Source organism: Ciona intestinalis, chromosome 12, assembly GCF_000224145.3.
Source record: "Ciona intestinalis chromosome 12, KH, whole genome shotgun sequence".
In the NCBI taxonomy this organism is placed as follows: Eukaryota; Metazoa; Chordata; class Ascidiacea; order Phlebobranchia; family Cionidae; genus Ciona; species Ciona intestinalis.
In genome coordinates this window covers 1266329-1294286 of record NC_020177.2, presented here as the reverse complement: position 1 = coordinate 1294286, position 27958 = coordinate 1266329, and the positions used below count along the sequence as shown (strand labels likewise).

The 27958-nt window shown below is 36.5% G+C and overlaps 4 protein-coding genes across 7 annotated transcripts in view; 1 reads left to right on the top strand and 3 right to left on the bottom strand.

Moving 5' to 3' along the window:
* Positions 1 to 570: 570 nt before the first annotated feature.
* LOC100182363 (sodium/myo-inositol cotransporter) lies at positions 571 to 27472 on the top strand. Of its 2 annotated transcripts, none has more exons than XM_018814298.2 (16): positions 571 to 783; positions 17991 to 18062; positions 18602 to 18766; positions 19218 to 19322; positions 19832 to 19937; positions 20363 to 20443; positions 20649 to 20803; positions 21171 to 21254; positions 21538 to 21673; positions 23123 to 23230; positions 23490 to 23640; positions 24421 to 24589; positions 25056 to 25271; positions 25965 to 26056; positions 26701 to 26768; positions 27200 to 27472. In XM_018814298.2, the coding sequence occupies exons 2-16, from the start codon at positions 18048 to 18050 to the stop codon at positions 27394 to 27396; spliced, it is 1848 nt and encodes a 615-aa protein (XP_018669843.1). In that variant the 5' UTR covers positions 571 to 783; positions 17991 to 18047; the 3' UTR covers positions 27397 to 27472. The 2 variants fall into 2 exon arrangements, with proteins under 2 accessions (XP_018669843.1, XP_018669842.1); XM_018814297.2 differs by lacking the exon at positions 571 to 783 and adding an exon at positions 16590 to 17034.
* LOC108949985 overlaps positions 2902 to 27958 on the bottom strand; it is a 436537-nt gene continuing 411480 nt past the window's right edge. Inside the window, exons 1-5 of one of the 3 annotated variants that reach the window (XM_026837122.1) lie at positions 5306 to 5394; positions 4770 to 4874; positions 4229 to 4701; positions 4122 to 4172; positions 2902 to 3868 (exon numbers count right to left, since the gene is read on the bottom strand). In XM_026837122.1, coding sequence (XP_026692923.1) covers positions 3054 to 3868; positions 4122 to 4172; positions 4229 to 4247 — 885 coding nt within the window. In that variant the 5' untranslated portion in view covers positions 4248 to 4701; positions 4770 to 4874; positions 5306 to 5394 and the 3' untranslated portion in view covers positions 2902 to 3053. Of the gene's footprint in view, positions 3869 to 4121; positions 4702 to 4769; positions 5404 to 27958 lie in introns of those variants that run through there. The other 2 variants (XM_026837123.1, XM_026837124.1) reach the window with 2 other exon arrangements.
* On the bottom strand, positions 5457 to 9511 carry LOC100183981. The gene is made up of 5 exons (XM_002125283.4): positions 8574 to 9511; positions 8248 to 8276; positions 7511 to 7600; positions 7086 to 7145; positions 5457 to 6587 (listed from the first exon to the last, which is right to left on the bottom strand). Exons 1-5 carry the CDS (start codon positions 8633 to 8635, stop codon positions 5764 to 5766), a joined length of 1065 nt encoding a protein of 354 aa, XP_002125319.1. The 5' UTR covers positions 8636 to 9511; the 3' UTR covers positions 5457 to 5763.
* On the bottom strand, positions 9609 to 14496 carry LOC100184732 (solute carrier family 2, facilitated glucose transporter member 5-like). Its single transcript, XM_026837114.1, has 9 exons — positions 13642 to 14496; positions 13201 to 13468; positions 13018 to 13139; positions 12791 to 12961; positions 12433 to 12527; positions 11948 to 12119; positions 11552 to 11715; positions 10711 to 10855; positions 9609 to 10105 (listed from the first exon to the last, which is right to left on the bottom strand). The coding sequence occupies exons 1-9, from the start codon at positions 13726 to 13728 to the stop codon at positions 9902 to 9904; spliced, it is 1428 nt and encodes a 475-aa protein (XP_026692915.1). The 5' UTR covers positions 13729 to 14496; the 3' UTR covers positions 9609 to 9901.

Genomic DNA, 27958 nt, shown 5'->3' with positions numbered 1-27958 from the left:
AAAAACTATCTTAAAAATCTTTAAAACACCACTTTTATTCACTAACAAGTTACTAGTAAACACTTAATATTTATAAAACTTTATTCTATAATATACATGTATTAATCGTTGTAATTTATATATTCAATACAGCATATATATACATTCGGATATAAAAGTTGCTGTATTTATTCCTACTTGACAGTACTAAGACTTTTAGTAATCTATACGGTTATATTGTCCTGTTCAAATATGCTTCCTAAAAACAATTTTTATTGTGTTTAGATTTTTATGTTTTCTGCCTTTGCCTCATCTGTTTTAAATATAAAATTTCCCGCATTTTTTGTAATCTTTCCATTTCAAGTGATGCGCAAACAGTTCGTTTTTACAGTTGGCCAGTTGCAAGTAACAATTTTCCTTTTTTTACTTGAACTCAAAAGTGTATAAGTGTTACCAGAGTTCGTATATAAACATATATAAACAACTCATGTTTATATACGGACTCTGAGTGTTACTAAATGAAATCGGCTAATGTAAAAGTTTTTTCTATAAAAAATACCTGCAACTGTTTGAGTTTTGTGTAAAATATACAGGTAACTGTAAAAAACTTTTGCTAAAAACAAATTAAAACTAAGAGTTTTGCAAATACAAAACGTCCAGTAGACTTAGAACTGTCCATTTACCCCTCAAAACTGACCGATGACCTGCACTTTCAAGACCTTGGTTGCCTGAACATCAAACATAGTCAACATCTACAATTTACATAATGGTCATGGCTTAGCTTTGGTGCTAACAGCTTAACAGGTTTGTTTATTTGGAAAACTCTACATTAAACATCTAGATGTGTGTTTATTCGGTTTAAATATTAAGGCTCTTCCGCTCTATAGTAGGCTCAGTGATTATTTTTTAATATTTTTAAAAAAATTGAGAGATAAGTATATATTAAAAATAATTATTCAGCATTCTAAAACTTAAAAAATTCGATGAGGCGTTTTTAAAACAATTTATGGCTTTTATAGTTTTGTTGAATTAATATGTAATTGCTAGGTGCGACATTCTACATGGTAATTCTTTAGCTGGTGGCCACCTGAAATTTTGGTTTTAAAGTGTTCCTTAGGTCTCACTGATACCCACTGTATAATTTTTTTTTTTTAAAAACTCGGTCGTTGGTGTCGAAAATTAACTTTAAAAATGCGCGAAATCGTGCTGCGTCACCTCATTTTCCACACCAGCCGTTATGAATTAAAGGGCTTAAACACACCCCACGTCACTTTTATTTTTTATGGTAAATTCATAAAGCGACCGTTTTATTGATTCCAAAAATACTTTGCTTATTAAAATTGGTCCAGTATAGGCGGAGATATTCGTCCTCAAACAGTGATCTCTAGCGCTATCCTTTTTTTACTACGAGCTTCGTGATTGTGACGTAGGAACGTACTAGTCATGTGACTGATTCATTCTAAAAAGCGAAACCTGCGTTTTTTTGTGCTTTTTTGCGTTTTTTTTGTTCTCTCGTTTTTCGCTGAAAACACTGCCTCTCGCCTTTCTGAATGAGAGCGGCCACGCTTCAACAATTTTGTTACGTGTTTGTCACGTGGGTAGTACACTTCTCAATTTTTTTCGCCACGCAACTTTCAAATCCGTTTTTTGAATTTCACGGTGTTTGAGCTGGAATATCTTTGGTTATACAGAACCGATTAAAACAAGTAAGGTGTCGTTGGAATTAGAAAAACACACTCTATCGATTAAAGCGAAGTACATTTGGGGTGTGTTTAGGCCCTTTAAACCAAGGTTGGATTATTACGTCATAGAACGCGTATTGTTACGTTTGATTCCTACGTTAAAACAGTGGGAAAAAACAAGGTTATACCGTCTTGTAGCCTATGTAATATACCACTATTGTGACGTAACACACCACGATTGTGACGTAATAAATCGTTAACCTTACGCAAATCAGACGAATTACGGTGACAAAGCATGTTTTCGCGCATTTTTGAAGTTAATTTTCGACACGAACGCCCGAGTTTTTTCAAAAAAATTATACAGTGGGTATCAGTGAGACCTAAGGAACATTTTGAACCCAAAATTTGGCCACCAGCTAAAGGATTACCATTGTGTTTTTTATTAGGCTTTTTAATAATGTTGTTATTGGCGAAATGATATGAGTCTTCCAGCGGATTGGAAGACTACTCTAATTCTCATACTGCTTAATTCCAGTTCTTCTTTCAGTTTTTTTCTCTTTATTATCAAGACGACTCGGCTAGTATTTATCTTGTGTTCATAATGACTCGATAAGTCATGAGTATATCTTTTATTATTGATTCGTATTTCACAGTATATACAATGCAGAAGTAGTCTAATTGGGGTTATTTAAATTTAAACTGCATGCCAACTAAAATAGTTCATCTATAACACAAGTAACTTTATAATAAATACATCTCTAAAACTCAATTCTGTGACTTGTAACAGTATATACAAAAAATGTGTCCACTGGGCCCAATCTTACACAAAATTAAACACAAGACCAACTTTTAAAAACATTATACACATTATAATGGTTTAGTTCCAGACTTCCAGGAATCACATAAAATACATATGAATGAATGAAATTTATTTTGTCTCTTCGGTCACGATAGCGAAGAACAAGAGAGTTGACAAAAGCGAAAAGACAGGTAGTAACGGTAAAACAACAGTTGTTAAAACACGCTTATTGATAAAAAAGAAAGAAATATTCTTTTGGATAAAAGGCGTGACCACCCTACAGACGATACAATGTGAAAATTAGATAAATAACATTTAATTAAACATATTAAAGTTCTAATTTGAAGAAAAGTGTGCGTAAGGACACAACCCGTACAATGGGGGGAGTCGGCCTTAAAGAAGATTGATCCAAAGATTGGAGCATGATGAAAAAACAAAACCCCCAAAAAGAAATTCCACCAAAGTTTACAATAAACAGTTTCGAGGTGAAATATGTTTAAATGAATGGCTATAGTATACGCATTATTGAAAAGAGATATGAAAAGTCTCCAATTGGGGGTAATCTTACAAGGGAATGAAAAATTTGACTGGAGTTATTTCATTTTTGTTATGGCTCGTTCCAGATTGCTGTTAAAAAAGACGGTCCATTTATCTCTTTCATCATCGTTGACATCTTCAGCTTTCCTAAAAGTTTCAATAGCTGTGCGGAAATATTTACAGGCATCTTTGAATCGAGAAGTGAGTTCATACGTGTAACCGAGATTGTTTAAACAACTACTGTATATTTTATACTTTACAGCTCTCTCCTTAAACACCCTTTCCATCTCAACAATCGCCGCCATGAATGTTTTTTCACAAGCATTCATGTCATCAACCAGGTATTCGCAGTATCCTATCTCATGCAAACATTCAGCTTCTTTTAAACACCGATCTTCCTCACTGACGTTATTGGATCGCCGAATCATTTCTTGCATGTCATGCATTAGTGTAATCACGTTGGATCGAACGATCGGTATCATATCTTCGTCAAGTGTTAGCATTGCCACGATGGATTCTCTGATCTGGATTACACAATTTGCTATACCGCCCAAACCTGCTTCCGATTGATTTCCATAAAACTCTGCCGCTATTTGATAAAATAAAATCGCTTCCATGCCTCTCCATTCACCTCGGATAGTGTCAGCAAATGCTTGGATTTCATTTGGCATGGTTTTAGCTTTCTCTTTTAACAACACATTAATTTGATCTTTGGTTCGTTTCGCTCCTTCCGCCTCTTTAACCAACATACAACATAGGTAATGGTCGACCAAATCCCTAGGTCCAATAAAAGCAGGGTCGACTTCCAGGCGACGACAGGACTTGAAGTGAGCTTCGTAATATTTTCGTCCTTGCAATAGTTGACGGACATCTTTTTAAATTTTCGATAATGTAATTTAGTAAAAAGAAATATGCCTATTTTTGGTTTAAATTTGTTTCACGCATTGTGTATTGCGAGTAGTCGCAACAAATACCGATGTGGGAAACGATGACGTGTATATATGTGGTTACTAACTGGTTATATACTGTACTCTACCAGCTCACTACCGAGATTTGTTCGTGACGGGTAGTCCATTCTGCGAATCATACCAACATTCCTACTTTGGCTAAATAATAATCTTTACCTGAAGGTGCAAATATAGCTTCCATCGTTGGTTTTCGTGACGTCACTCCACCTAGATTTTTTGTTTACTATATATTGTGCTTGTAGTGAATGTTTTTATCAACAAACCTTGTGGGTTAATTTGCATATCTTGTAACGATGACGTAGCTTGTGAAGAATCACTTCACAAACTATATTAAACGCTTATCGGTAATTGCTTTGGATAGTCGATTTTGACCGCCTACACTAAACTGTAGTAGTGTAGTAGGCCCTACAGCTTATGTAAAGGTTTTATGCACGGGATTTTTCCGATGACTAAACGTGAAAATACACTGACCAAGTCGAGCCACTAAATATGAGGAAATGAATCTATGTTAGTGTTATTGACCTACTAACGTTAACAAAAGCGACCAGAATACCACATCAATGGTCATTTATTGTCAAAATTGGTGTTAAAATCACAAACAGGAACTAAATGGATACTGTCACCACGTATGGTGCGAAATAGGGAACCCCGTGGTATATCTAAGTGTTGCATTGAGACACGAAAATAAACAGATTAACATTACGAACCTGCGGTTTGTATATGCATTCCAGTTGATCTAAAACAACAAGTGTACATTTAATAATAAATTATAATTATATACCAAACAATAAACACAAAACCTACCTGTTATCAATTTTGTTTATCACAATACTTGGTATAGTAATGTGTAAGTTAGTTGGGTCTTGCTGGTTTTCATTCGCCATTCTTGTGCTATATCGACTTCTCACACTGTAAAACACTTCTTATATGTGGTTTTGTATATAGGTATTGTAACTGCCTTGCTGATACGTCACGTCCTATTGACTTAATCAACCGGCTTAAATGTTTATGACGTGGTCTTCCTACAGTTCCAAATTAAATCTGTTAAAAATGGTGACGGAATATATCATAGGCGTAGGCGTAGCTACCAAAACTCACCCCCCTTTTGTACTGCGCTGTGGCAGATCTATACATTACCCATGATACTGTAGCGGTTGAATGTACTATTACGAATTGTATTGTTAAGTTTATCCAAATTGGCTTATGCATATATAAACTGAATATTACAGAAAGCAAAAGTGACACAACTTGCGTGTTTTCTGCAATCAAGGAAACTATATATTATGTCCATTCATCCCTTTTGGCGAACTGAGACTTTTCTGTGTAAAACATCTTTTTACCTGGATTTCGTTTTCTTAACCACGACCACGCATGATCGCTGAGATTAATTGTGTTAACGGTTAGGAAATATAGAATATATTGTGCCAACAGTAGTCATCTTATTACACCTAACAGTAGCACTGTACATAAAAAAAAAACGATAAACAACTGTCTGTTTAGGCAGATTATCAAAATTTATTTGTTCTGCAGTTTGATTAATTTATAATTTATGAAACAGTAACAACATCAAGTATACGCAGTAAAAACCAACATCGAATAAACCCAGCAGTAATGTGCCAACTTGGCGTATAAATCCCAAGACCCATGACGTGTTACACCGTTGGGCCTTAGCCATAAAATAAAATAGGATAGAACAGCTCAACGTAACAATAACGAGTATTTTACAAATCATACATTTAATGACATAACAATGTTGTTTTGTGGTGACGTAACAGTTAAACAACTTCAACCTATTGTTTCATTCTGACCTACAGCGTCGCTGTGCTTTGTCCAGCTTCTTTTTACTTGCACGAATTTCTTGAATTCGTTCACCAGCGCTGATATCTTCGGCCGTCTCGTAAGTTTGGATAGCTTTGGCAAAGCATTTATGAGCTGCGTTTGGCCGAGAGGTAAGGAGGTAGTTATTGCCGAGGCTGTGCAGTAAGTGGCCATATATTGCGTACGTTTCAGCTTTCTCTTGGAACACCCTCTCCATTGCAGACATTGCTTCATTCACGGTACTTTCTTGTTGACTCATCGCCCCAATAAAGCTCTCACTGCATTCAATATAATGTAAACAATGGACTTCCTCCAAACAGCGGTCCCCCTCACTGACGTCATTCGACCGCTGAATCAGGTCTCGCATGTCACGCATAAGCGGGATCACATGTGTTTGAATAAGGCCTTTTATTTCTGGCTCATTCTTTTGCAGAATCCCCACAATGGACTCTTTCATTCCCAACACGCAACTGGTTATTGCAACTAAAGCTGCTTTCGAATCAGTTCCGTAAAACTCGGCAGCGATTTGGTAAAACAAAATAGCCTCCATAACTTTGCCTTTGCTTACCAGAACGTCCGCATGTGTTTTAATCTTCGCTGCCGTGAATTCGGATCTTTGTTGAATTGTCGTCTTCAATTGTTCTCTGATTTGAATCGCTTCGTTAGATTCTTCAACCAATATACAACACACGTAATGTATCGTAAGATCCCGGGGTCCGATAAAAGCCGAGTCGATTTTCATCCGTTTTCGAGATACGCAATATGCTTCGCTGTATTTACGGTCTTCCAGTAGTTCAACAATGCCTATATATTTAATACATGAGTAAAAGTTTCATAACTAGTTGCAGTTCATCAATTGCGTGACACTAAAAGAGCGTTTATTTGTTAAAAACGCGATCAGACTATTTTAGGTTCCAATGGCATTCCATCTTACCCCATAATATTGTATTTCTATCTATATGAAACGTTTTAAATTTTGTTGTATTTTATTTTAAGTCATGGAGAAATGCATAATACTCGTACCTTGTAGTTCGCCTGGTACTGTATTAACAGCTTTTAACTAAAAGCTTCTCTAATCATAATGATACCAAAGGCTAGTTGCCGTGCATTTTATCTGTTGCAACGTTATGAGAAATACCCTATAACATTTACTTGTAAGCACCGCCGCCTAAAGAAACTACGCTGTTTTATTTCACGTATAAGCTTTAGCTTTAAGCCTATCCGATTTTTGAAACCTAGCTCTTGTGTGGAGGCACGCTATTTTAACGACTGTTTTAAATTTAAAATAAACAAAACTCGAACCTGGAGAAAACATTTCTTCGAATGTCGGTTTTCGTGACGTAACATCGCTCTGTAGAAATCCTGCAAAATATAAATCTTTTGGAATTTCCGGAATCCATCGTGGCAAAATGGTTAACGCGACTGCCTCTTATAGATATAGAGTTTATAGCTATAAGATTTTGCGCGTTACCATTGCTGACGTATGTGTCCTTGCGCAAGACACTTCACGGAAATTTCACCAGCCCAGTGGTTCCTTTTGGTTGTCCAAAACTTTAAATTGTCAGCCATTTACATTAAGAACTGTAAAAATAGTAATTACACACAAAGTTACTTGCATAACTTGGACAGGGGTGTATAAAACAAAACACCCATGTTATACCGACAAGTGTATTTTTTCCATGCGAGGATAAACAGGTTAAATTTATTAAGCACTATACAACATATACCCGAGTAAGATCCTTGGTTGGATTCCACGTCTTTTATCAGTGGTGGTGTCGATGTCACGGTCGACTGCTCAACGTTATGAACAACCTGATCTAAATTAAGATCTGGCGTAAGGGTGTGCACTATATAGTACATATAACATTGGGTATAAGATGGATACCATAAGCACACAAAATCACGTATTTCCGAACTGCCTTTTAATAATTAGCAACCCTCCTTCAGAATCGCCGGGCCAGGTTATAATTTTTTTTGAAATATTTTTCGTTTACTACCAAATTGGACGATAAAATAGAATGAAAACATGTATCATTTCACCCCAACCTATACTTAAATGTAAACACAACTATACAGATGGGTGACGATAAGTTTAAATCAAATTAAACGGCACAAATATGGATACGGGGCTTGTTGTATAGTTGAACTCTAATAAGGCATAATAGTTTACCGAATATTATGTATTCCGCCTATTTACTTTAGCGCAGTTAAACTACGACAGTAGAATAAAGGCCAAGCATTATCGGCATAGTAGACTTATTTTTATGTAGTAGGGCAGAGGAAGAAGGGGTACTTTTTCACTCTAATTTCTCGTCACATTTAGTAGTAAACAAAAAAAAACATTTAAAGAATTATAAAACCCAATCCACCCGAGTTTTATATAGACCGTAGTCAAAATTGTTTAGAACACTATCCCATCTTACCCCACAGAATCATAGTATAAAGTAAACAAATATATACCAACCTGTTCGTTCTATGTGTACGCCGGTAGATCTACAAATAAACGGGGCTTTAATAATAAATCGTATCTACTTAATATACACAAATCTTAACGCTGCAACCCGAGGGCGTATGTGTCCTTGAGCAAGATACTTAACGGAAATTGCTGTTTAACAGTCACTAATACGTTGCCAGAAACGTCAGCCATCTACATGAAGTAAAATACCAAAATTGCAAACGTGAAATTCGTATGCGCGTGCACGAGGTGTATAAAACAGAACACCTGTGGTATAACAACTGTCATTGCCCCGCCACGCAAGGATAAATACTGTAAATTCATTTCTAAGTTACCTGTTATCATGTCTATTTACAATAATGTTGACTTGTATTGGTTCTTGCTGTAGTTCTTCCATTTCGTGTAGCTTATTATTACTTTTGCTGTTTAAGAGTGTACTAATAATGCAATTGTGCCTAAAATGTCTGTATGCAATTCTTTTATATTAACCGAACTTTAAGAAGCATATATTGTTTTGACGCACTGTCTGTGACCTAGTTAATGGTTAAACTCAGCTTTATATACCAATTGATTGCGGCGTGGAGCAACGGATAAAATCCCCCTATGCTCAAGTGTTTGCCAATGGAATGGAGAAATGGACTTATGGTATTTAAAAAGCGTCGATATAGCACTCATTTGAACAATTAAAGCGAGACAAAGCAAACAATAACTTTAACATGTAGGCTTCATTAAAACAATGCACATCTTCCATTTAAGTGCGAAACAAATGAATACTTTTCTCGTGACTGGCGTTTTTCGTTTGTACACACTATAACCGCTATGTCGTGCTATTCTATATCTATAAATACTGTTGCGTTGGTGGCCTAGTAAAATGACTCGGTACCTAAGCTAGCGGAAAGTACCCTACAGGTAATTTACGCTCCCCTAAACACATATACGTCACTGTACTGACAAATTCCAGCATGTGAAGTCCCCTTCTCTTTAATCTACTTCCCTTTTCCTGGTTGTGGCCGTTCACCTAAGCATACAATTTGTGTAAGTTCGACCTTATGCTGAACATTATACAAACATTGACCGAAACAAATTTCGTCTCTGCACAATTTTAAAAGGTAACAAAAAAATGAAAAAAAAAACGACAAGCGTTAAGACTCACTGTGTATAAAATGTCAGTTCTATACTGTTAGACCGTATCCCAATGCTGCCTATCTTTGATTATTTCCGCAAAAACAGCATGATCTGCTACGATCAAGTCTCGCGTAGAATTACCGTGCTGTTGGTATACGGTTTGATGGCTTTCTTGTAAGATTTGTTTCCTAAATCCTTTCTCTTATCGGGATAGTGTTACACAATGAAAGTATTACGCACGGCGCTAAACGTATTGTTTCTTTTACTCTTTTATGCAGAACTTTTAACTTTGGTTTAGTGCAGGGCACAGCATTCTGTGTGTATTTATAGTAGGGTGGGGGGAGTTGGGACACCTTTAGTAAATAATATTTAAATATTCCGATCTTGTTTTAAACAATTAATAACAGTCTATGGAAGTCTTTGGGGTACGGTTTTAAAATTCGTTGAAGGTTATTCGTATACTACCAAATGACACAAGAAAATAGAACGAAAATATGTCTTATCTATACCCCACCCTTTATACTATATACACCCATTTTTATGTGGTTTCAATGCCTGTAGCGTCGGTGTTCATTTTTGCCATTTCAATTGTTTCATTTGTATTTTGCCGTGTCCCACTGAAGTAAGCTTGAATTTCTTCGCTGCTGTTTTTCTTTGTGTCAGGGATCAGCAGCAAGTGGTAGATGAGAAACACGATGGCGAAAAATAACCAGATCATTAGTAAATAGGATCCAAGTCCAATCTGTAGTGGTATGAACAGCTGGTTTAAGAAATTAGTTTTATTGAAATTGCATTTTATTAACGCTTGAGTATTTAACACGGGTGGCTTGTGCGGTGGTCCATCATATGCAATGGCTTCACACAACTATATACGCTGCCTCCATCCCAGTAATTTGGGTTCAAGGCTTGTGCCTGCTATTTATTTTGGGCGTTTATGTGTCGTTGGGCAACACATTTAACCGCAATTGCTCCAACCAAATTGTAATCGGTTGTATAATCTAAATTGTTAGCAACACACCAAAAACTAAAAACTACTCTTAAATTAATTGCCCAGCACAAGTGATACATATACGAGGTAAATTGTCAACAGGTATGAGTATGAAACAGAACATCCATGTTATAACGATTGTCGTTCTCCGGCTTCGTGAGGATAAGCAAGTTATACAATTATTCTTTTAATTTATTTTACATCATATAGGCCTAAAAGGGTTAGGCAATCATACCATAAAGTGACAATTGCTTGCCCGACTGCATCGAGCTTCGGTATTCTCGTTTTAGGCGAGAAATAAAGCACTGTGCTACAGTTATCAGCCGATTTAAAATTAAAATCATTAAAACTTTGCCTACCTGTAGAAACGGAGGTATAAAAGCGCCAAACCAGGAAAACAACCACAAAAACATCGAGGCGTATCCATATGCAGTTGCTCTGGTCGGCTCAACTGTTACTCCGCTTACCAACGCAAAGACTGCTAAGTTAGTTCCACCAGACCACCTAAAGATAAGATTATTACGCAGTATAAGGATTGTTTGAGACGTTTGTAAGCAGTATAGGTTTTGTAATATATTCTCGTATTGAGCCCGTATTGTATTTGTTCGACCTACTGCCCGTGTGCAGCAGAGCGTCTCGGCGCATGCGCAATAGCACCCGGTACAAACATATCAATCGGAACGAATATATCACGTACTGAGTTGATTACTAATATAACTGGTCCAACATACGTGATTATAGGGGGCGGATTATGTTTTCAACAAGTTTAAAAGCGTTTAGGCATATTGGGAGTAGGCGTATAAAGCAAGAAACGTATTACTGATTGAATATTTGCGTGGCGGGCAACGACAGTCGTTAAAACCCGAGTGTTTTGTTTCAACACCTGGTGCCAGTTCAAAGCTCATATGAAACTTGTGAGTTGTGAGTAATTATTTAATTTTAAGAGTATTTATTTCATTTTTTTAGTGTATGGCGGACAAGTTAGACAACCCATTATTGACCACTGGGTTGGAGAAATTGCAGTCAAGTGTCTTGACAAAGAGACACATACGCCCACTATAGCAACATTGACTCTTAAACCCGTAAACTTTGGGATAGATGCCGTCGCCAACTATGCTAGAATACCGGACATTCTTGTAACGTTACAAACTCTAACATTCGCTAAATCATATGGATTTTAATATAGGAGACATAGCTTACCCGCACATGTATATAGCAACTGAAATGATCGCCACGTAAGGCATTGCCAATGGTGCCAGGTGAGCAGTAGCTTGACTTATAGTGAACAGCACCATTGCAAAGATAAGGATGCCATTACATGTAATGTTAACTTTGTAGCCTCCGAAACGATCGACGATTTTTGACTGAAATATAAAGAAAAACTAATTAAACAGTCGGCTCATCTTGTATTTAAAACGATTTTTATTATAACGTTTCTAAGTAAAAGGTTTTCGCTTGCTTGCAGGTTCTCAGGTTTAAGTTAACGCTTTGTACTAGATCAGCCCCAAAATACTTTTTTTACAACATGATTGGTAGCAGAAGGAAACTTAATGAACTCGGTAATAATTTAAGTTTTTTGATTTTTGCTTGACTTACCCCGAATACGGAAGCAATAAAAGACAAGGCAAAAACTCCAATGGTTGCGAACGTCACATTCTCAGCGACAATGCCTGCTTGTAGAAAGAGCTGATCTGAATAGAAAACGAATGTATGTACTCCCACCAATGCCACATTAGAGTAGACAACAAGAACTGCCAAGAATTGATTCCTGTAAGACAGAGTATAAATAGGTTAACAAGAGAGCATAGTTCTAATTAAAGGAGACGAACCATTATATAATGATTTATAATTTGACAATTACCGTATTTGATCAAAGAAGTTGTTAAGTAACCGCAAAAACGAGATGTGTGGTAAAAAGTATCGCAAATAACACGAACAATTAAACTGTTCGACGAAAAAGGGCTTAAAGGACACTACGTGCACCATATTACATTTGCGCTATTCACTGGAAATGTGCTTGAGTTCATCGTCTGTAGGCTATAGGAGTTCATTTCAATATAAGACTTACAGGCAAGCTTTACCTGTATCCTCTGTTCGTTAGCATTTCCTTGATACCGACTTGTTCAACGTCTTTCATTTCACTTTTTATTTTCACAATTTCTTCCAATATATCATCCTGTCAATCAGAAAGCATAAGTTATATGCTTTTGCAGCCATGTGTTATGTAATTTGGAAAGAGATCTTCAGGAAATTGTTTCTTTTTGTATATATCCCTAGACAAACACCCAACGGCATACCCTATAATGATGTCTACATGCTAGACTTAAAACATCGGTCTTTTAAGAATCACGAAAAACAAAAATGACAAAATATATTTTTTTAGAATTAGTAAACATAATGAAAAGAGATAAGCTTGGTTAGTTGTATTGTTGTAATGACCTTCGTTCCGGTTCGTATCTGTTGGAGAACTTCAACCGCTTCGTCCTGTCTCATCATTCGGATTAAATAAAACGGCGACTCCGGCAACCAAATACTTCCGATGAGATAAATAATAGAAGGTACGCCAGTCAGTGCAATTCCGACGGGCCAAAGCGTTGCTGTGCCAAGGACCTGAACAAGTTTTGATAACAGAGTTAATTGGTACAGCCTGGAGTTAGACCTTTTACCTGAGGATGACCCAAAATTGCAGCCGCCAAAATGCCAAAGGCGATAGAAGACCCCACGACACTCTGCCAGAAACCGAACTTTGCTGGGGCGCTTGTTTCTGCAATCATAAGTGACGGCACGTCTGTGTGAATACAACTCAAGTATAAATGCTGCAAAAATACTTCTGGTTAATATGTACTTACAGTATGATATACCCGCAACAGAACCAGCGAGAAACCGACCGATAATTAGAACTTCGTAGGATCCTGTGAGTCCAGTTATCAGCGCCATTACCAGAATCGATAGCAAACAAACCACGTGACCCAGCTGCATGACCCTCTTTGGGGAAAACCAGCCTAACAGAAACTTAGTCGAAAAACCGCCGACAATTGCTCCGACAAATACAAACGAATTAACGACGGCCATTATCGTCGTGGAGACTGAAGAAGGCATCGGAATACCATGGCGACTCTGATTTGAATCGCATTGAAGTTACTTATATGTTACCATAGCGATGCAACAGCAGTCGTTATAACACTGGTGTTCTGTGTTTCATACACCTCTTACCCGCTTACGGGGGCAAGCGCGCTTTAACGCCATGGTGCAATGGCAACACATTTCGTGGTGCCTTTCTATTCACTTACCACATAGGTCTGATTGAACATATTTACCAAAACTGGTGTCATGGGATTAAAAATCATCCCATTATAACCAGCAGATGATGCGATCATCCAACTATTAAGGAACAGGTTGATTGCGCCGAACCAGGAATTTTCCTGCAGGAAATGGAAAGCATGTAAAAGAAGATCAAGGCTCACTGTAGGAGATTTACAAGCTGTTAAAATCACAAAGAACTAACCCCAACGTTCTGTATTAAAAATAAAGGCGGCAACGAAAGACACTCTGTTGGAGAAAGTGACTAAGGGCCAGGACTCCGTTGCCATTATACACATGCTAGACTCATTAAACTGGTACTAATAATTTGCAAATTCTCAGGTGAGAGCTGGTAAGAAAAAATAATTAAATAACGTAATAATGAAACACAGAAATGCGTATGTAAAGCAGAATACATTAAACAAACATTTTCGCAACTTTATATTATCAAATAACTGCTTATACTTACCGGTTCAATCATCGTAGATAAATAACCAAACTTATTTGTGACAATTGCTTCTTGCTTACTGCTTTACCAAGTACTCTGCCTTATGCCTCCAACAAAATACAACTTGTTCAAAATCGTGATAACATTTTGTTCTTTTCGTATGTTGTTTTTTGCAGCGGTTTTATGATTGTCGATGGTCTAAAAAATAAATATTACGAGAGAAGATCTATCCTGATCGTGATACGGAAACTTCTTCAAGAGTAAAAACACTGGCACGAAATTTTAGGTAGTTCCCCAAAAACTGCTTTATAAATCAACTTTAAAAAAATATATTTTATTCACATTCCTGTATATTCGAATATAATACTTTAGTACATATGCCCGCTTTTACAAAACTAAGTGAAACCTAATAATAAGAAATAGCGAAAAGTTTTCTTTCCTTGTTTTATTTGATTTTCGCTTTTGTACTCGATTAGATAAATTTAAAAACTATGTTTTGTAACTTTTTTGATGATTGCTCTCAAAACGTTGTAAATAATATTTTTAACCATGAAATATTTTCTTTTTTTCAAGAATCTTATAAAAAATCTTGACATTAAATAATCCTTTAAGTTTTAACCGATTTTTGCAGTGTCAAACTCAATACCCCGGGGGCATATTGAAGATTTTAAAGTGTACTTAGCTGACATGTGTTTAATCTAGCCAGTTTGGTGCAAGAAGTGTTTCATGCACATCGTGCCTGCTTACAAGTTACCACGTCTGAGCAATGCAGGTTCCACGGAAAGCTCCTCCCAGTAGGTCGGTTCCTTGAATCTGATGACGTCACAGACGGTTTATCACAATTATTTTTTATTGACGAAATTGCAAAAAATCGGGCAGAAACAGAAAACCGTGGTATAACGACTGTCGTGTATAAAGAAGTTACATTCATTAATTAGTTATATATCATTAGGCCAACTATAGCCACTTTTATGCAAAAACTAACTAAATGTAGCTAAATTCTATTCTATTTCTATTCTGTATGGGCGAGGACTTGGGATTTAGGTCAGACTTGGCCCATTACCCTTGTACGTCCGGAAGTGACAACCCGTAAGACTCCAACTGCGAACTCGTTCTCCTTTCCGACCAAGCCCCGTTTTCTGTCTCGATTCTTGACCCGTAGGACTCAATCTACGGACTATATCTGCGAACTCGTTCTCACACGATTCGCGAACATAATTCGAAGACTATACACTCGTACTTACCACGTCACAACCGGACGCGCTTTCACAAAAAAAAGTTCCTGTCTGGGCAGCGATTTATACCACATATATGCAGCTTTGGGTATAATTGATTTTCTGCGTATAACTTTTAATTTGGACAACACATTAGTGACCGCTGAGCTGGAGCAATGTCCTTAAGTGTCTTGCACAAGGACACATACGCCGATCAGTTTGGTACCACCGTCGAGCATCGAACCGGGGTTACTTCGGTTTTCGATGCAGGCGCCTAAACCACTGAGCCACGGCGCCGAACAAAAGGTAAATTACGATTTTATGTATATAGTAAGGTGGGGGAAGATGGGACATCTTTTTATTTGGTTTTCTCTTTCCATTTGGTAGTAAACAAAGAACATTCTGAATCCATTGTAGAAAAAACAAGAGATACAAAATATTTTTGTCGATTTATGACTGAAGAATCGAGCATTAAAATAAAATACTTAAACAGATTAAGATAACAACTGAGCAATGCAGTTTCCACGGATAGCTCATTTTCAGGTTTTCCGAGCCACAGAAAAACAGTAAGAAAAATCGAGTTTATTAATTAATTGACACGCGTACTGTTTTTTTGATCGCCTAAGAGTTGTATTGCTTGTTAGTTTAGTTTTGATTCTGTTTCCCTTCACTATTTGTATTCTTTTGTGTTTCTTCATTCCTATTTTGGACCTGTTATTATGTGTTCCCTTACACTTTTATTGCGCGTACCACATGCCGTGCACTGCGCGCTTTTCCTCCTTCGAGTTTTGGGCGTGTCGGACAGTTCTAGTTGTAGTGTATAGTGTATTAGCAAAAGGTTGTTCATAGTAAGCAAAGTGTTGCATTGAGTCGTTCAGTGAAATTCGTATCGAACTGTTGGTGTTTATTTCGTACAACGATTAAGTGTAACTTTTAATGTAACTTGCTTTAGAATGTTTTATTCAATTGCATGTTTTTATAGTCGAATCGTATTTAGTGCAGCTTATCAGACTACAGCAGTAAGTCCCCGCGATTGGACGTTAAAGCAGCGTCAGGCCAAACTACCTTAATAAACCTATAACTACCTTAATAAACCTATATATGAATGAATAAATAAATGGATGAATGAAGAAATGAATGTTTTTTATATATATTCTCAAGAAGAAGCATTTGTTATACAAAATAAAAAATAAAAATTGAACTTTCTTTAGTATTTTAGAAACTAGAAACGATCAAAATTGAGTAAATTTCTGTTTATGGGAAATCCCATGCATTGTCGAAACAGCCGATTTTTTTACTGCAGCAGGTTTTTTTCACGCGATTTTTTTAGAAGCCGTATCGCTTTTGGGAAACTTTGATGTTACCTTTAGGTTACATTTGAGCATATCTATCCTTATACAAAGTTTGATTTTTCGTTGGTATGCCCCTTTGAGCTGTAGTGCATAATAGATTAAAACCCTTTCCTTTGTATAGCCACATACACGCATTCCAATTTTTCCCTCGCTCGGTTACGCTTCGATTAGGAGTTAAGCGTTATGCTATCGTAAAAAAAACAATAGCACTCTCTATTTTATAATTTTTTGCTTTTCGTACAGATTGGTATATAGTTATACACCAGCAATCGTATACTTTTAAATATGCCATCAAAGCAATATTTAGACGCTGCGGATCTTGCCGTGGTAGCTGCTTATTTTGTGGCCATCGTTGTAGTAGGAGTAGTGGTAAGTATAAAGAGTAAATGAATGTAAATTACTTTATCCTCGCGTGGCTGGAAAAACGACAGTCGTTATAACACAGGTGTTAATACACCTCGTGCCAGTTTACAATTACCAAATATGTTAGTTACGGGGTAATAGGGATGAATTTAAACCCCTTTTTCGTATATTCATTGAACGAATGGTGTTTTATACTAAACTATGATACACATAACTACAATTTACTTATAACACCTCTGCCAGCTAAAATGATGTTATTTTTATATATAGCGCTTTATATTTAGTAGAGTAGGGTGGGGAAGATGGGACACCTTTTTTATCATTTTTCTCGTCCCTTTTGGTAGCAAACAAAAAACATTCAAAGAATTATAAAACCGCAATCTCACGACTTCAGCTTCACAAAGGCAGTAAATCAAAACGACTGCTATAGTGAATAGCAGAGCGCTATCAGCATTGTGGGCGGCTGCTGATTGTAAAATTTATAGCTGCGTTCTTGTGGGGAAATTGCATGCTATTTAGCTTCGCGAAGGCAGTAAATCGAAACTGCTGCCAGCGAATAGTAAAGCGCTATCAGCATTGCGTGTAATAAAAGTGTCCCGTCTCCCCCCACAATATTATATCAAATTTCTACATTGTGCTCTACAGCAATTAAAGTAACGGTTTACTGAAAACTGTTTATAAATGAATTGCCGTTTGACTCTTAGTTCTAGTGAATTTTGCATTGTATGAATATAACATGTTTTTATCATTACCCATTCCATGGCTAGTTTTATCTAGACATATTGGTCAAAAGATTTTCTGATTTGGGCTGTGAGAGTACCGTGAAATAATCCTGTAACATTTTTTCGTTCACCAACAAATGGGGTCGTAAAAAGATGCTTAAAAATGACTCCCATTTTGCCCCGCTTTACTATATTTATAGGACTTGTGTGCTTTCACATCATTTAAAATGTTTCATGCAGGCGAGCTGTCGGTCGAAACGTGATACGATACAAGGTTACTTTCTTGCTGGACGAAGTATGAACTGGTTTATGGTAAACGTATATGCATATAATTATGTGTACAGTATTCGTTTTACATTACTGAGGCAGCGTTGTTACAAAATGGATGTTTCATTTTATAAACCTCAAGTTCCAACTTTGTGGGAGTTATTTTGGCATGGCTTACAGTTTGAACAACTCATTTGTGGCGACTGGGATGGACAAATTAAGGAGTATTTTGTTTAAGGATCCATACGTCAACAATGTTACCAGAAACCAGCATTGTCGGTCCTTAGGCAAGAAGACTATTAACGACAATTGCTCTAACCCAGTGGTCTTTTATAAAGCGCCTATAGTGTCGGGTGTACATTAAACAGTGAAGAATGTCCCTCAAAATGTATAGCATGAGGTGTATGGAACAGAACACTCGTGTTTAACAACTGTCATTTATTCGTCACGCAAGGATAAATAAGGAACACATTCATTATAACATATGGGAGTTCTGTCATAAAAAAAATGCATCATACCGCAGCAAATAATCACCAACAAATTTACATAAATAAGTTACATAACATTCATTATCACTATATCAGGTCGGTGCGTCTCTCTTTGTCAGTAACATCGGTAGCGAACATTTTATTGGACTTGCTGGGTCTGGTGCATCGGGTGGTATCGGTGTCGGTGCTTGGCTGCTTAATGGACCGATCGTTATACAACTTCTTGGCTGGATCTTCGTGCCCGTTTATATCGCATCGGGTGTAAGTTTGGCTAGCACTTTCAAAAAGTGGCTACAAATTTTTGTTGAAAGGCTAAGAAACTTTCAATTCTGTATTATTCTAAACATTCTGTAAATCTAGTGTAGTAATTTTTGTTGGCGACTAAATGGGATGATAAAATTAAATGAAAACATGCTGCGATCTTACCCCCCAACCAGAAAAAAGATTGTATTCTGCTATCCTGAGGTCCTTTTACGACGTGACCACATCATGGGGTATAGGCAGGAGTTTATCAGCCATGTAATAAAAATAAATGATAAAAATTAACTCCCAAATTTTCATTTGTTTTCTCACAATCCACTGTCTCGAAGCGTGTGAAACGGAACACCAGTGTTATATAACCACTGCCGCTGTGCCGCCACGCACAGATAAATCATTAATTTAAATTTATTCATTTATTTATCACTCACCGTATGTTGTGTTTTCGTTTCAGATATGTACAATGCCGGAATACCTAGAGCGCAGATTCGGTGGTAAACGACTGCGTATTTATTTGGCTGTTCTCACTCTTATACTTTACTGCCTTACTAAAATATCGGTAAGCCAGGGATGACTTTGACACAATTATGAAATTTCCTTTCAGCAGAATGCTGCCACAAAGCATCAATTATATAGTAGAATGGGGAAAGATGGGACACCTTTTGATTATATTTTCTTGTCACATTTTATAGTAAACAAAAAAATCAAATAATTACAAAACCGTATCTTCACGACTCCCATAGACCGTTGTTAATTGTTTAAAACATGATCAGGATGTTAGGATATTATATGCTAAAGGTGTCCCATCTTTCTCCACCCTACAGTAATTTGAGGGTTGCAAAAGCCTTTAAACCAAAATTGCAATAAGTTTAATTACTTTAGTAAATAAATTAACTTATAGACCCGAAAGCTATATGGTCTTACAAATCAATCTTGGCAAAGTTTCGTAAAAGATTAGTAAAGTATTTATACGCATATTATTAAACACATTGTTAAATCAAATATAACTTTTTATTTTAATTGAGTATAGGTAAAATTTGCATTTAAAAATTGTGTGTTTTTTCAAAGGTAAACCTATACGCTGGTAGCTTATTTCTGCAGCAATGCATGGGGTGGGGTCTTTATTCTTCCGTTACAATTTTGTTGGCTGTAACTGGTGTACTTACTGTTACAGGTAATATATAAATTATCATCCATTTACACCATTTTCCAATTAAGGTGGAGTGGGGTAAGATGGATCATGTCTTCATTCTGTTTTCAAGTCCAATTTGGTAGCAAGCAAAGAATATTTACAAAATTATAAAACCGTATCCCCACGACGAAAATAAATTGCTAAATGTTTAAAACAGCGTTAGAAAATATGGGTTTATGTGCTAACGGTATACATCTTATTCCACGGTAAAATATATAATTATAATATATATATAAATATTTGGATTTCTTTTCATTTGTTTTACCCTATGTATTATAACGACTGTAGTTTTGCTGTTGACTCCCGCATCTCTTCGCTGCTTTAATTTTTTATTACTTTTGTTATTGTAGTAATATGGTTAAATAACAAATGTTACGTTATGGTTATAACTATATTTGTTTTAACAGGCGGACTAACGATGGTTATGTATACTGACTCGTTGCAAGCTGTTATAATGGTCTTGGGCGCCGCCTACCTAACTATACAAGGTATATATAGTATTGTGGGACAAAATGAATCCCGTTAGCATATAATATATAATATAGGGTGGGGGAAGGCGGGCCGCCTATAGCACAAAATAACTCGTAAGCGGGTTGAGGTGTATTAAACAGAACACCCGTACTATAACGACTATCGTTCACCCACCATACAAGAATAAATAGTTTCACTCATTCATTCGTTTTTCTACACAAGGTTTTATGCAAGTGGGCGGCTATTACTCGATGAAGGAACAGTACTTGCAAGCAACACCTAATCTTACTTATGTACAGCAAGTATACAACGTAACCATGAACGTTACAGACTCATGTTTCCCAAAACCAAACCCTCAATCTTTCAAAATGTTTAAGGTAAAATGTAAGAATAAATAATTATTGTCGTAGCACAGTAGTGCAAGCGCTCGCTTCTAGACCCGAGGATGCGGGTTTGAAGCTCGACCTTGCCACCATTGTGGGCGTTTGTGTCTTGGGCAAGACACTTAACTGAAACTGTTCCAATCCAGTAGTCCCTTTTAGGTTGTTCAAGTTATCGGTCAAGCAAACATAAAAAATCGCCACCAAATAACTACACACACAAAATTACATACGTGGTAAAACTCGTAAGCGGGCACGAGGTGTATGGAACAGAACACCCGTGTTATAACGACTGCCAATGCCCCAACATGCAAAGATAAATAAGTTTTATTCACTTATCAATTTTGGATTTTAATATTTTCAGGGGATAAACGATCCAAAACTTCCTTTATTTGGTTTTATCTTTGGACAAACCCCGTCAACTCTATGGTACTGGTGTACAGATCAGGTAACGATATCAACATGTTATACTGTGGGGCAAGATAAGACACCTTTGGCACATAATATCCAAATATCCTGAACAATTAACAAACGTCTAATGAACTTTACGAATACGACAGTAAAGGTCAAATTAACTAAGCAATAAAGAGAAAAGAAGTAAAAAAAATAATTTACATTATCTATAACTCTTAAGCTAGCATGAGGTGTATGAACACCCATGTTATTTAACGACAGTCGTTATAAAGCCACGCAAGGCTAAAGCAAGTTACATTCAACATAAATTATCACAGGTCATTGTCCAACGAGCGCTTGCCGCCCGTAGTCTATCTCATGCTCAAGGAGGGACAACACTGGCTGGGATAATAAAAGTTCTCCCGCTTTATATAATGGTGATGCCGGGAATGATATCCAGGGTTTTGTATCCAAGTGAGTGGTTACAGATGTAGTAGGTTGGGGTAACATGAATCATGTTTCGTTGAGTAAGCTAGGGTAAGATGGCTCATGTTTGATTCTCGTATATCGGTGTAAGATGGTTCATGTTGTTGTTAAGTTATGTGGGGTAAGATGGTTCATATTGTTGTTATGTTATGTGGAGTAAGATGGTTCATATTGTTGTTATGTTATGTGGGGTAAGATGGTTCATATTGTTGTTATGTTATGTGAGGTAAGATGGTTCATGTTGTTGTTAAGTTATGTGGGGTAAGATGGTTTATGTTTTTATTATATTATGTGGGTTAAGAAGGACAATGGTTCATAACAGTAGGTTCGGGTAAGATGGTTCATGTTTCTATTCTATTTTATCGTCCCAGTTGGCAATAAAGTAAAATAAATACAGCATTATACAACCATATTCTCACCGCTCTAAAATATCGTGATTAATTGATAAACACGCGTAAAAAAATATGGAATATTATTTCCTAACGGTAAAAGTCTTACTCCACAGTATTCAAAATGTTTCTAAACGCCAATATCGGTTTGTAAGATTGTTTGATTAAGTTTAACCATGCGGTATAGTAGCTTGTTTTGCTTCGATAGCATTTCGGCGTTTTTTTCCTGCAGCACGCGCCGAGTAATTAACGCTTTGTTGAGTCGTGTTTTACGCCGAGACACCAGTTCAGTTTAGTTGGTACTATAGTATAGTTACTTTGATACAGCATTTACTTTAGTTTGTGATATATAGTAGGGTGGGGGAAAATTGAACACTTTTAGCAGATAAAATCCTAATATCCTGATCATGTTTTAAACAATTAACAACGTTCTATAAGAGTTTTGAGGATACGGTTTTATAATTCTTTGAATGTTCCTTGTTTTCAACCAAATGGGACAAAAAAATGAAATGAAAAGATGTTCCATCTTCCCCCACCCAACACACTATATGGTTTGTTATTTGTTTGTAGATATCCGTCGTTTTATAGTTTGTTCAATCTTAACAAATGTTAATTTAGTTTATCATAAGAGTAGCCATTAATATATTTGATAAATCTTATGTAAAGCATATATGGAATCATATTTATGTAAATGTGTTATATTCACGTATAAGAATACAGAATCATTATAAAACCTGTATTTTCAGCTTCAGGCAGTTTCTTCTGTGATTAATATTCATTAAAGCAATTGCCGCATGTGTGCATGTAGTGCGCACGTCTTTTTTCGGCAGATTGCACTTGTCCGATTTTTTGGGCAGTTCTCTTTGTAAGCGTCGAGACATACTATGTTTTGTATTAAGATTTTAGATAGTTCTTGTTGTTTGATCATTTGCCATCAGGTTATATAATTGCATGTATAAAACTGTAACGGTAACCATCTTACCCCACAGTACTATATATATACCGTCATATTTTCGACCAGTGTTTCCAATTATTCTTTTTAATACAGATGATGTTGCTTGTGTTCCTGGTAAACACTGCCTTGACGTTTGTGGAAGCGAAGTCGGTTGTTCTAACATCGCATATCCAAGGTTGGTCCTTGGTATAATGCCATCAGGTATGTTGTCTTTCTATTCCATATGGGTGAGGTTCTATACCAGTCGGAGATTTAAGCCTAAGTTGGCTCTCTACCCTTGTGTTGCGAAATTAGTTGGCCCTCACATAATAAATGTACAATGATTGCATGAATGCACCATATGTGTTTGGTGTATAAGAAGACACCTATGTTATAACTAAGACAGTGAGCATGAGGTATATGACTTACCTACAATACATTCATCGTGCTTAATGTTTAAGAATGCACGTTCTAACCCCAGGTGCGCGTGGTTTAATGATGGCTGTGATGATCGCCGCCTTAATGAGCGACCTGGATTCCATCTTTAACAGTTCAAGTACAATATTTACTCTCGATCTTTGGAAACGATTGAGGAAATCGGCTTCAAACACCGAACTTATGATCGTTGGAAGGTGAATTTCTGTGCAAACATTTAATCCAAATAATTTATTCCATTTTATTTTGGTGAAGTCCTTGTTAAGAATCGGATTCGGGTCGGGTTTTGTCCTATTACACAAACACTAAGAGCGCTTAGGAATACGTCGTTCATTCGAAGTGTGGCAGGCCTAACTGTACAAATTGTGATGTATTTTGAATATGATATACACGAAAGCCACTCTGTTAGTGTTACAGTTTTATAGCCTCTCATGGCGTATCCAAAGTACATTTTCATGACATATTAGGGTGGGGAAAGACGGGACACCTTTAGCACATAATATCTAAATGTCCTGATCGTGTTTAAACAATAAAAAACGGTCTATGGGAGTCATGAACAGCTGTTTTATAATTCTTTTGATGTTATTTGTTGGCTATACCAAATGGGACAAAAAATTGAAGGAAAAGGTGTCCCATAGCCCCCTTATGTATTTATAGTAGGTTAGGTTAAGATGGGACACTCTACATTCTCTTTGTTTCTCTTATTTTGGGACATGTTAGATTCCTTCCTGTCATTTCAATGGGTAGTAAGCATAAAATATTTACAGTATATTCGTATTCTCATAACTCTAAGACAGACTTTTTAATTCGTTCGTATTCTCACAACTCTAAGACAGATTTTTTAATTCGATTTGGAAATATGGGATACTATATGCTATAAAGGTATCCATCTTGCCCCGCAGTATACTCTACATACGTATCTCATAACGGCGTCCATCTTACCCCACAGTACTATATATGTGTTCTTTGTCTCGCAGATTATTCATCGTTGTTCTTGTTGGAGTCAGTATAGCGTGGGTACCGATTGTTTTGCAGTTTCAAGCTGGAGAATTATTTTTCTACATCCTTGAAGTCAGCAATTACATTTCTCCACCGATTGCCGCAATCTTTCTTACCGCTATATTCTGGCCACGATGTACTGAAAAAGTAAGGGCTGTGGTGCAAAGTGGATACGTTAGCTCGTAGTGCATATTTAGTTCTGTGGTGTAAGATGGGTACCGTTAGGATATAATGTATAATATTTTCTAATCGTGTTTTTAGAAATTAACAGCCTTATTTTGAATCATGGGAACACGTTTACAATTCTGTAAACATGAATGAAAACATAAACCATCTTACCCCAACCTGGAAACAGTATCGTTATTTGTTCCAATCCAGTGTCTCTTAATGGGTTCTCTAAATTGTCAACCATACAGAAAAAAATCAGCCGCAAAGTAACACCCGTGGTTACACGTATAAGTGGGCACGAGGTGTATAAAACAGAACATTCGTGGTATAACGTCTGTCGTTTTCCTGCCACGCGACGATAAAGCTATTTACATTCATTCATTTATTTATTTTCATTTTTTCATTTTTATTCATTCATTTATTTATTCATTGTTTATTATAACAGGGAGCATTCTACGGCGGGCTAATAGGCAGTGCCCTAGGAATCGCCAGATTGGTCGCAATATTTCTATTCAAACCTCCTAAATGTGGAGAAGCTGATACTCGCCCGGCGTTTCTTACAAGTCTACACTATATGTATTACGCTGCCATTATATTCACTGTTACAGCGATCGTGGCAGTTATTGTTAGTCTGTTCGCTGAACAGCCAGATCCAGATTCTGTAAGTTAAATTTTATTTTATATTTTCCTTCATTAAATTATCTATGGTAAGGTGGGGTAAGATAGGACAACTTTTAATTTTATTTTATCGTCCCATTTGGTAGTATAAACAAAGAAAATTTAAATAGTTATAAAATCGTATTCGCACGACTTTCGTAGACCGGTGTTATTGTTTAAAGGTGTCTCATCTTACCTCACAGTACTAAATATCGATTATTTTTTATTGTATTAGCGTTCTAACAGTTTCTTTCAAACCAAAATCATAACGATTAAAGATATTTTAAAGCCATGTTTTACTTAATAACAAACTGCCTTGTTTTTGTTGGCTTTATTTAGATATAGAAGGGTGGGGCATGATGAGACACCTTTTCGTTCTATGTTCTCGTTTCATTTGTTAGTAAACAAAGAACATTTAAGAAATAAAAACCGTATTGTCACGACCCCTATAGACCGTTGTTAATTGTTTAAAATACGATCAGAATATTTGGACATTATGTGCTAAAGAAGTCCCATCTTACCCCACACTACTATATGTTTATAAAGTTTTGTGTGCTAATGAATAAACGTATTAGACACATGCTCTACTATGGTAGCGGCGTCGAGCCTCGAACCCTGTACCCCTAATACTTGTGCTACGACGCTGTGTTGTAGTTCTTAAGCCATGTACAGTTTTTTGAAGTAGTTTAAACGACAGATATCCAGACTGACTTATTGGTCCAGAAATGATCCTGCACCGATAGCTGAGGAAATAGAATTAAAACCAATTACCGAAGACTGTCAGCAAACGTAAGTATGAATGCAAGTTTAGGTACTTCGTAACCAAGCACGAGGTGCATAAAACGAAACACCTATGTTATAACGAATGTCGTTGCCCCGCCACGCAAGGATAAAAAAGTTACATTTATTCCTACGGAGTTACATATGTGGTAACAGGTAACTTGCAAACGGGCATGAGGTCTATGAAACAGAACATTTGTGTTATAGCGACGGACGTTGCCACCACGCTAGGGTAAACAAATTACATTCATTCCTTTAACTATTACTCACAAAGTTACATATGTGTTAACTTGTAAACGGGCACGAGGTGTATGGAATAGAACAGCCATTGTTGTTGCCCGCCACGCAAAGATAAATACATTTTACATTCATTCTTCTTATCATTAGTCATCTTCGTGTGTTGTTGGGGAAATTCCGAATAGAAACACATGTTCTATATGTCACACCAAAACATCACAGTACCAGACCTCGTTTAAAATTCGTTTTGTAAAACCGATGATTCATTTTTACATAAACATTGTAAAATTAATCGTATACCTTCTAAAACCCATTATAGTTATAGCAAGCAATGTGTGGTTTTCTAAAACATATCGTGTAAAACTCACTGAACTTGCTTTCCTGTTTATCACTTTATTTTCTCACTTGCATCATAGGCAGTTTGATGTCGATGATCCCAACTTTGATGTAAACGACCCGACGGACATTGCATCCAGCAAAAATGGTAAGACTGTTCACAAAATACCTTTTTAGAAACAACGCCCCAAAGTTGATTTAGCTTCTTTTGGGCATCGAGTTACAAAAATTTTAATTTTCAATAAATACCAATTAAGTTTATCTTCGCGATCTAATAGTCGTTGATTTAAATAACTTATGTTATAGTAAGATGGGGGAAGATGGGTTACCTTTTAATTCGATTTTTCCGGCATATTTGGTAGTAAACAAAAACTATTTAAAGAGTTAAAAAAACGTCTCCTCGCGCGTCCTATAGACTGTTATTATATGACAATTTCCCAATAGCCCGCGATTCTTAGACTGTTGTTTAATAAATATAATCGGGGAATATAGTATTCAGTTGATAACAGTATCCCATCTTACCCCACAGTGCTATATATAACCTCATCTATCTTTGCTAAATTAAAATATTGAACGCAGAAACCAATTTGTGCCTGGTCTTTCTCCGCGCATGCGCACGATTCATATGTGGCATAAAGGATTCTGCGCAGGTTGCAGAAAATGCTGTTGTTTTCCCCTCTATAAAGCAAAACAGAAGAGAAAAGTTATTTTTACGTGTTTGTCTTGTTGTTTCATTAAGCGTACCGTTATCACTTTATATAATTTGGTCAGTGTAATCACGGTCAGCTATTTTTATTATACTGTGGGGTGGGGTAAGATGGGACACCTTATGGTAAAGAACAAAGAGAATTGGAAAAAATATTAAAACCGTATCCTCACGACTCCCACATAGACAGTTGTTAATTGTTTAAAACACGATCGGGGTATTTGATTATTATGTGCTGAACGGGTCCCACCTCCCCCTACCCTACTATAGCAGACTTAAACTATATAGTAAGTTGGGGGGAGATGGGACACCTTATCATTCTATCTACTGGTCACATTTGGTAGTAAACAAAAAAATTCAAATAAATACAAATCTGCACCCTGATGACTCCCATTGACCGTTGTTAATCGTTTAAAACACGATCAGGGTATTTGGATATTCTGCGCTAAATGGTGTTATGTTGCATAAATTTATGTACGTTATATAACGTATAGTTGGGTCGAGGAAGATGAGACACGTTTTCATTTTATTTTCTTGTCCAACTTAGTAGTGAACAAAGAACATTCAAAGAATTATAAAACCGTATCTTCACGACTCCCATTAGACTGTTGTTAATGGTTTAAACACGATCA

Excerpts from the sequence above, each read along its gene's own strand:
- LOC100183981 (XM_002125283.4), bottom strand. The coding sequence starts at position 8,635 with ATGGAAGAACTACAGCAAGAACCAATACAAGTCAACATTATTGTAAAT. Across the intron at positions 7,601-8,247 it reads CGTACACATAGAACGAACAG|ATCAGGTTGTTCATAACGTT; the intron begins GTTGGTATATAT and ends ATCTTAATTTAG. Across the intron at positions 7,146-7,510 it reads CAACCAAGGATCTTACTCGG|GATTTCTACAGAGCGATGTT; the intron begins GTATATGTTGTA and ends TATATTTTGCAG.
- LOC100184732 (XM_026837114.1), bottom strand. The coding sequence starts at position 13,728 with ATGATCGCATCATCTGCTGGTTATAATGGGATGATTTTTAATCCCATG. Across the intron at positions 12,528-12,790 it reads AGATACGAACCGGAACGAAG|GATGATATATTGGAAGAAAT; the intron begins GTCATTACAACA and ends TCTGATTGACAG. Across the intron at positions 12,120-12,432 it reads CTAACGAACAGAGGATACAG|GAATCAATTCTTGGCAGTTC; the intron begins GTAAAGCTTGCC and ends TCTGTCTTACAG.
- LOC100182363 (XM_018814297.2), top strand. The coding sequence starts at position 16,951 with ATGCCATCAAAGCAATATTTAGACGCTGCGGATCTTGCCGTGGTAGCT. Across the intron at positions 19,323-19,831 it reads ACTGCCTTACTAAAATATCG|GTAAACCTATACGCTGGTAG; the intron begins GTAAGCCAGGGA and ends GTTTTTTCAAAG. Across the intron at positions 21,255-21,537 it reads GGTACTGGTGTACAGATCAG|GTCATTGTCCAACGAGCGCT; the intron begins GTAACGATATCA and ends AAATTATCACAG.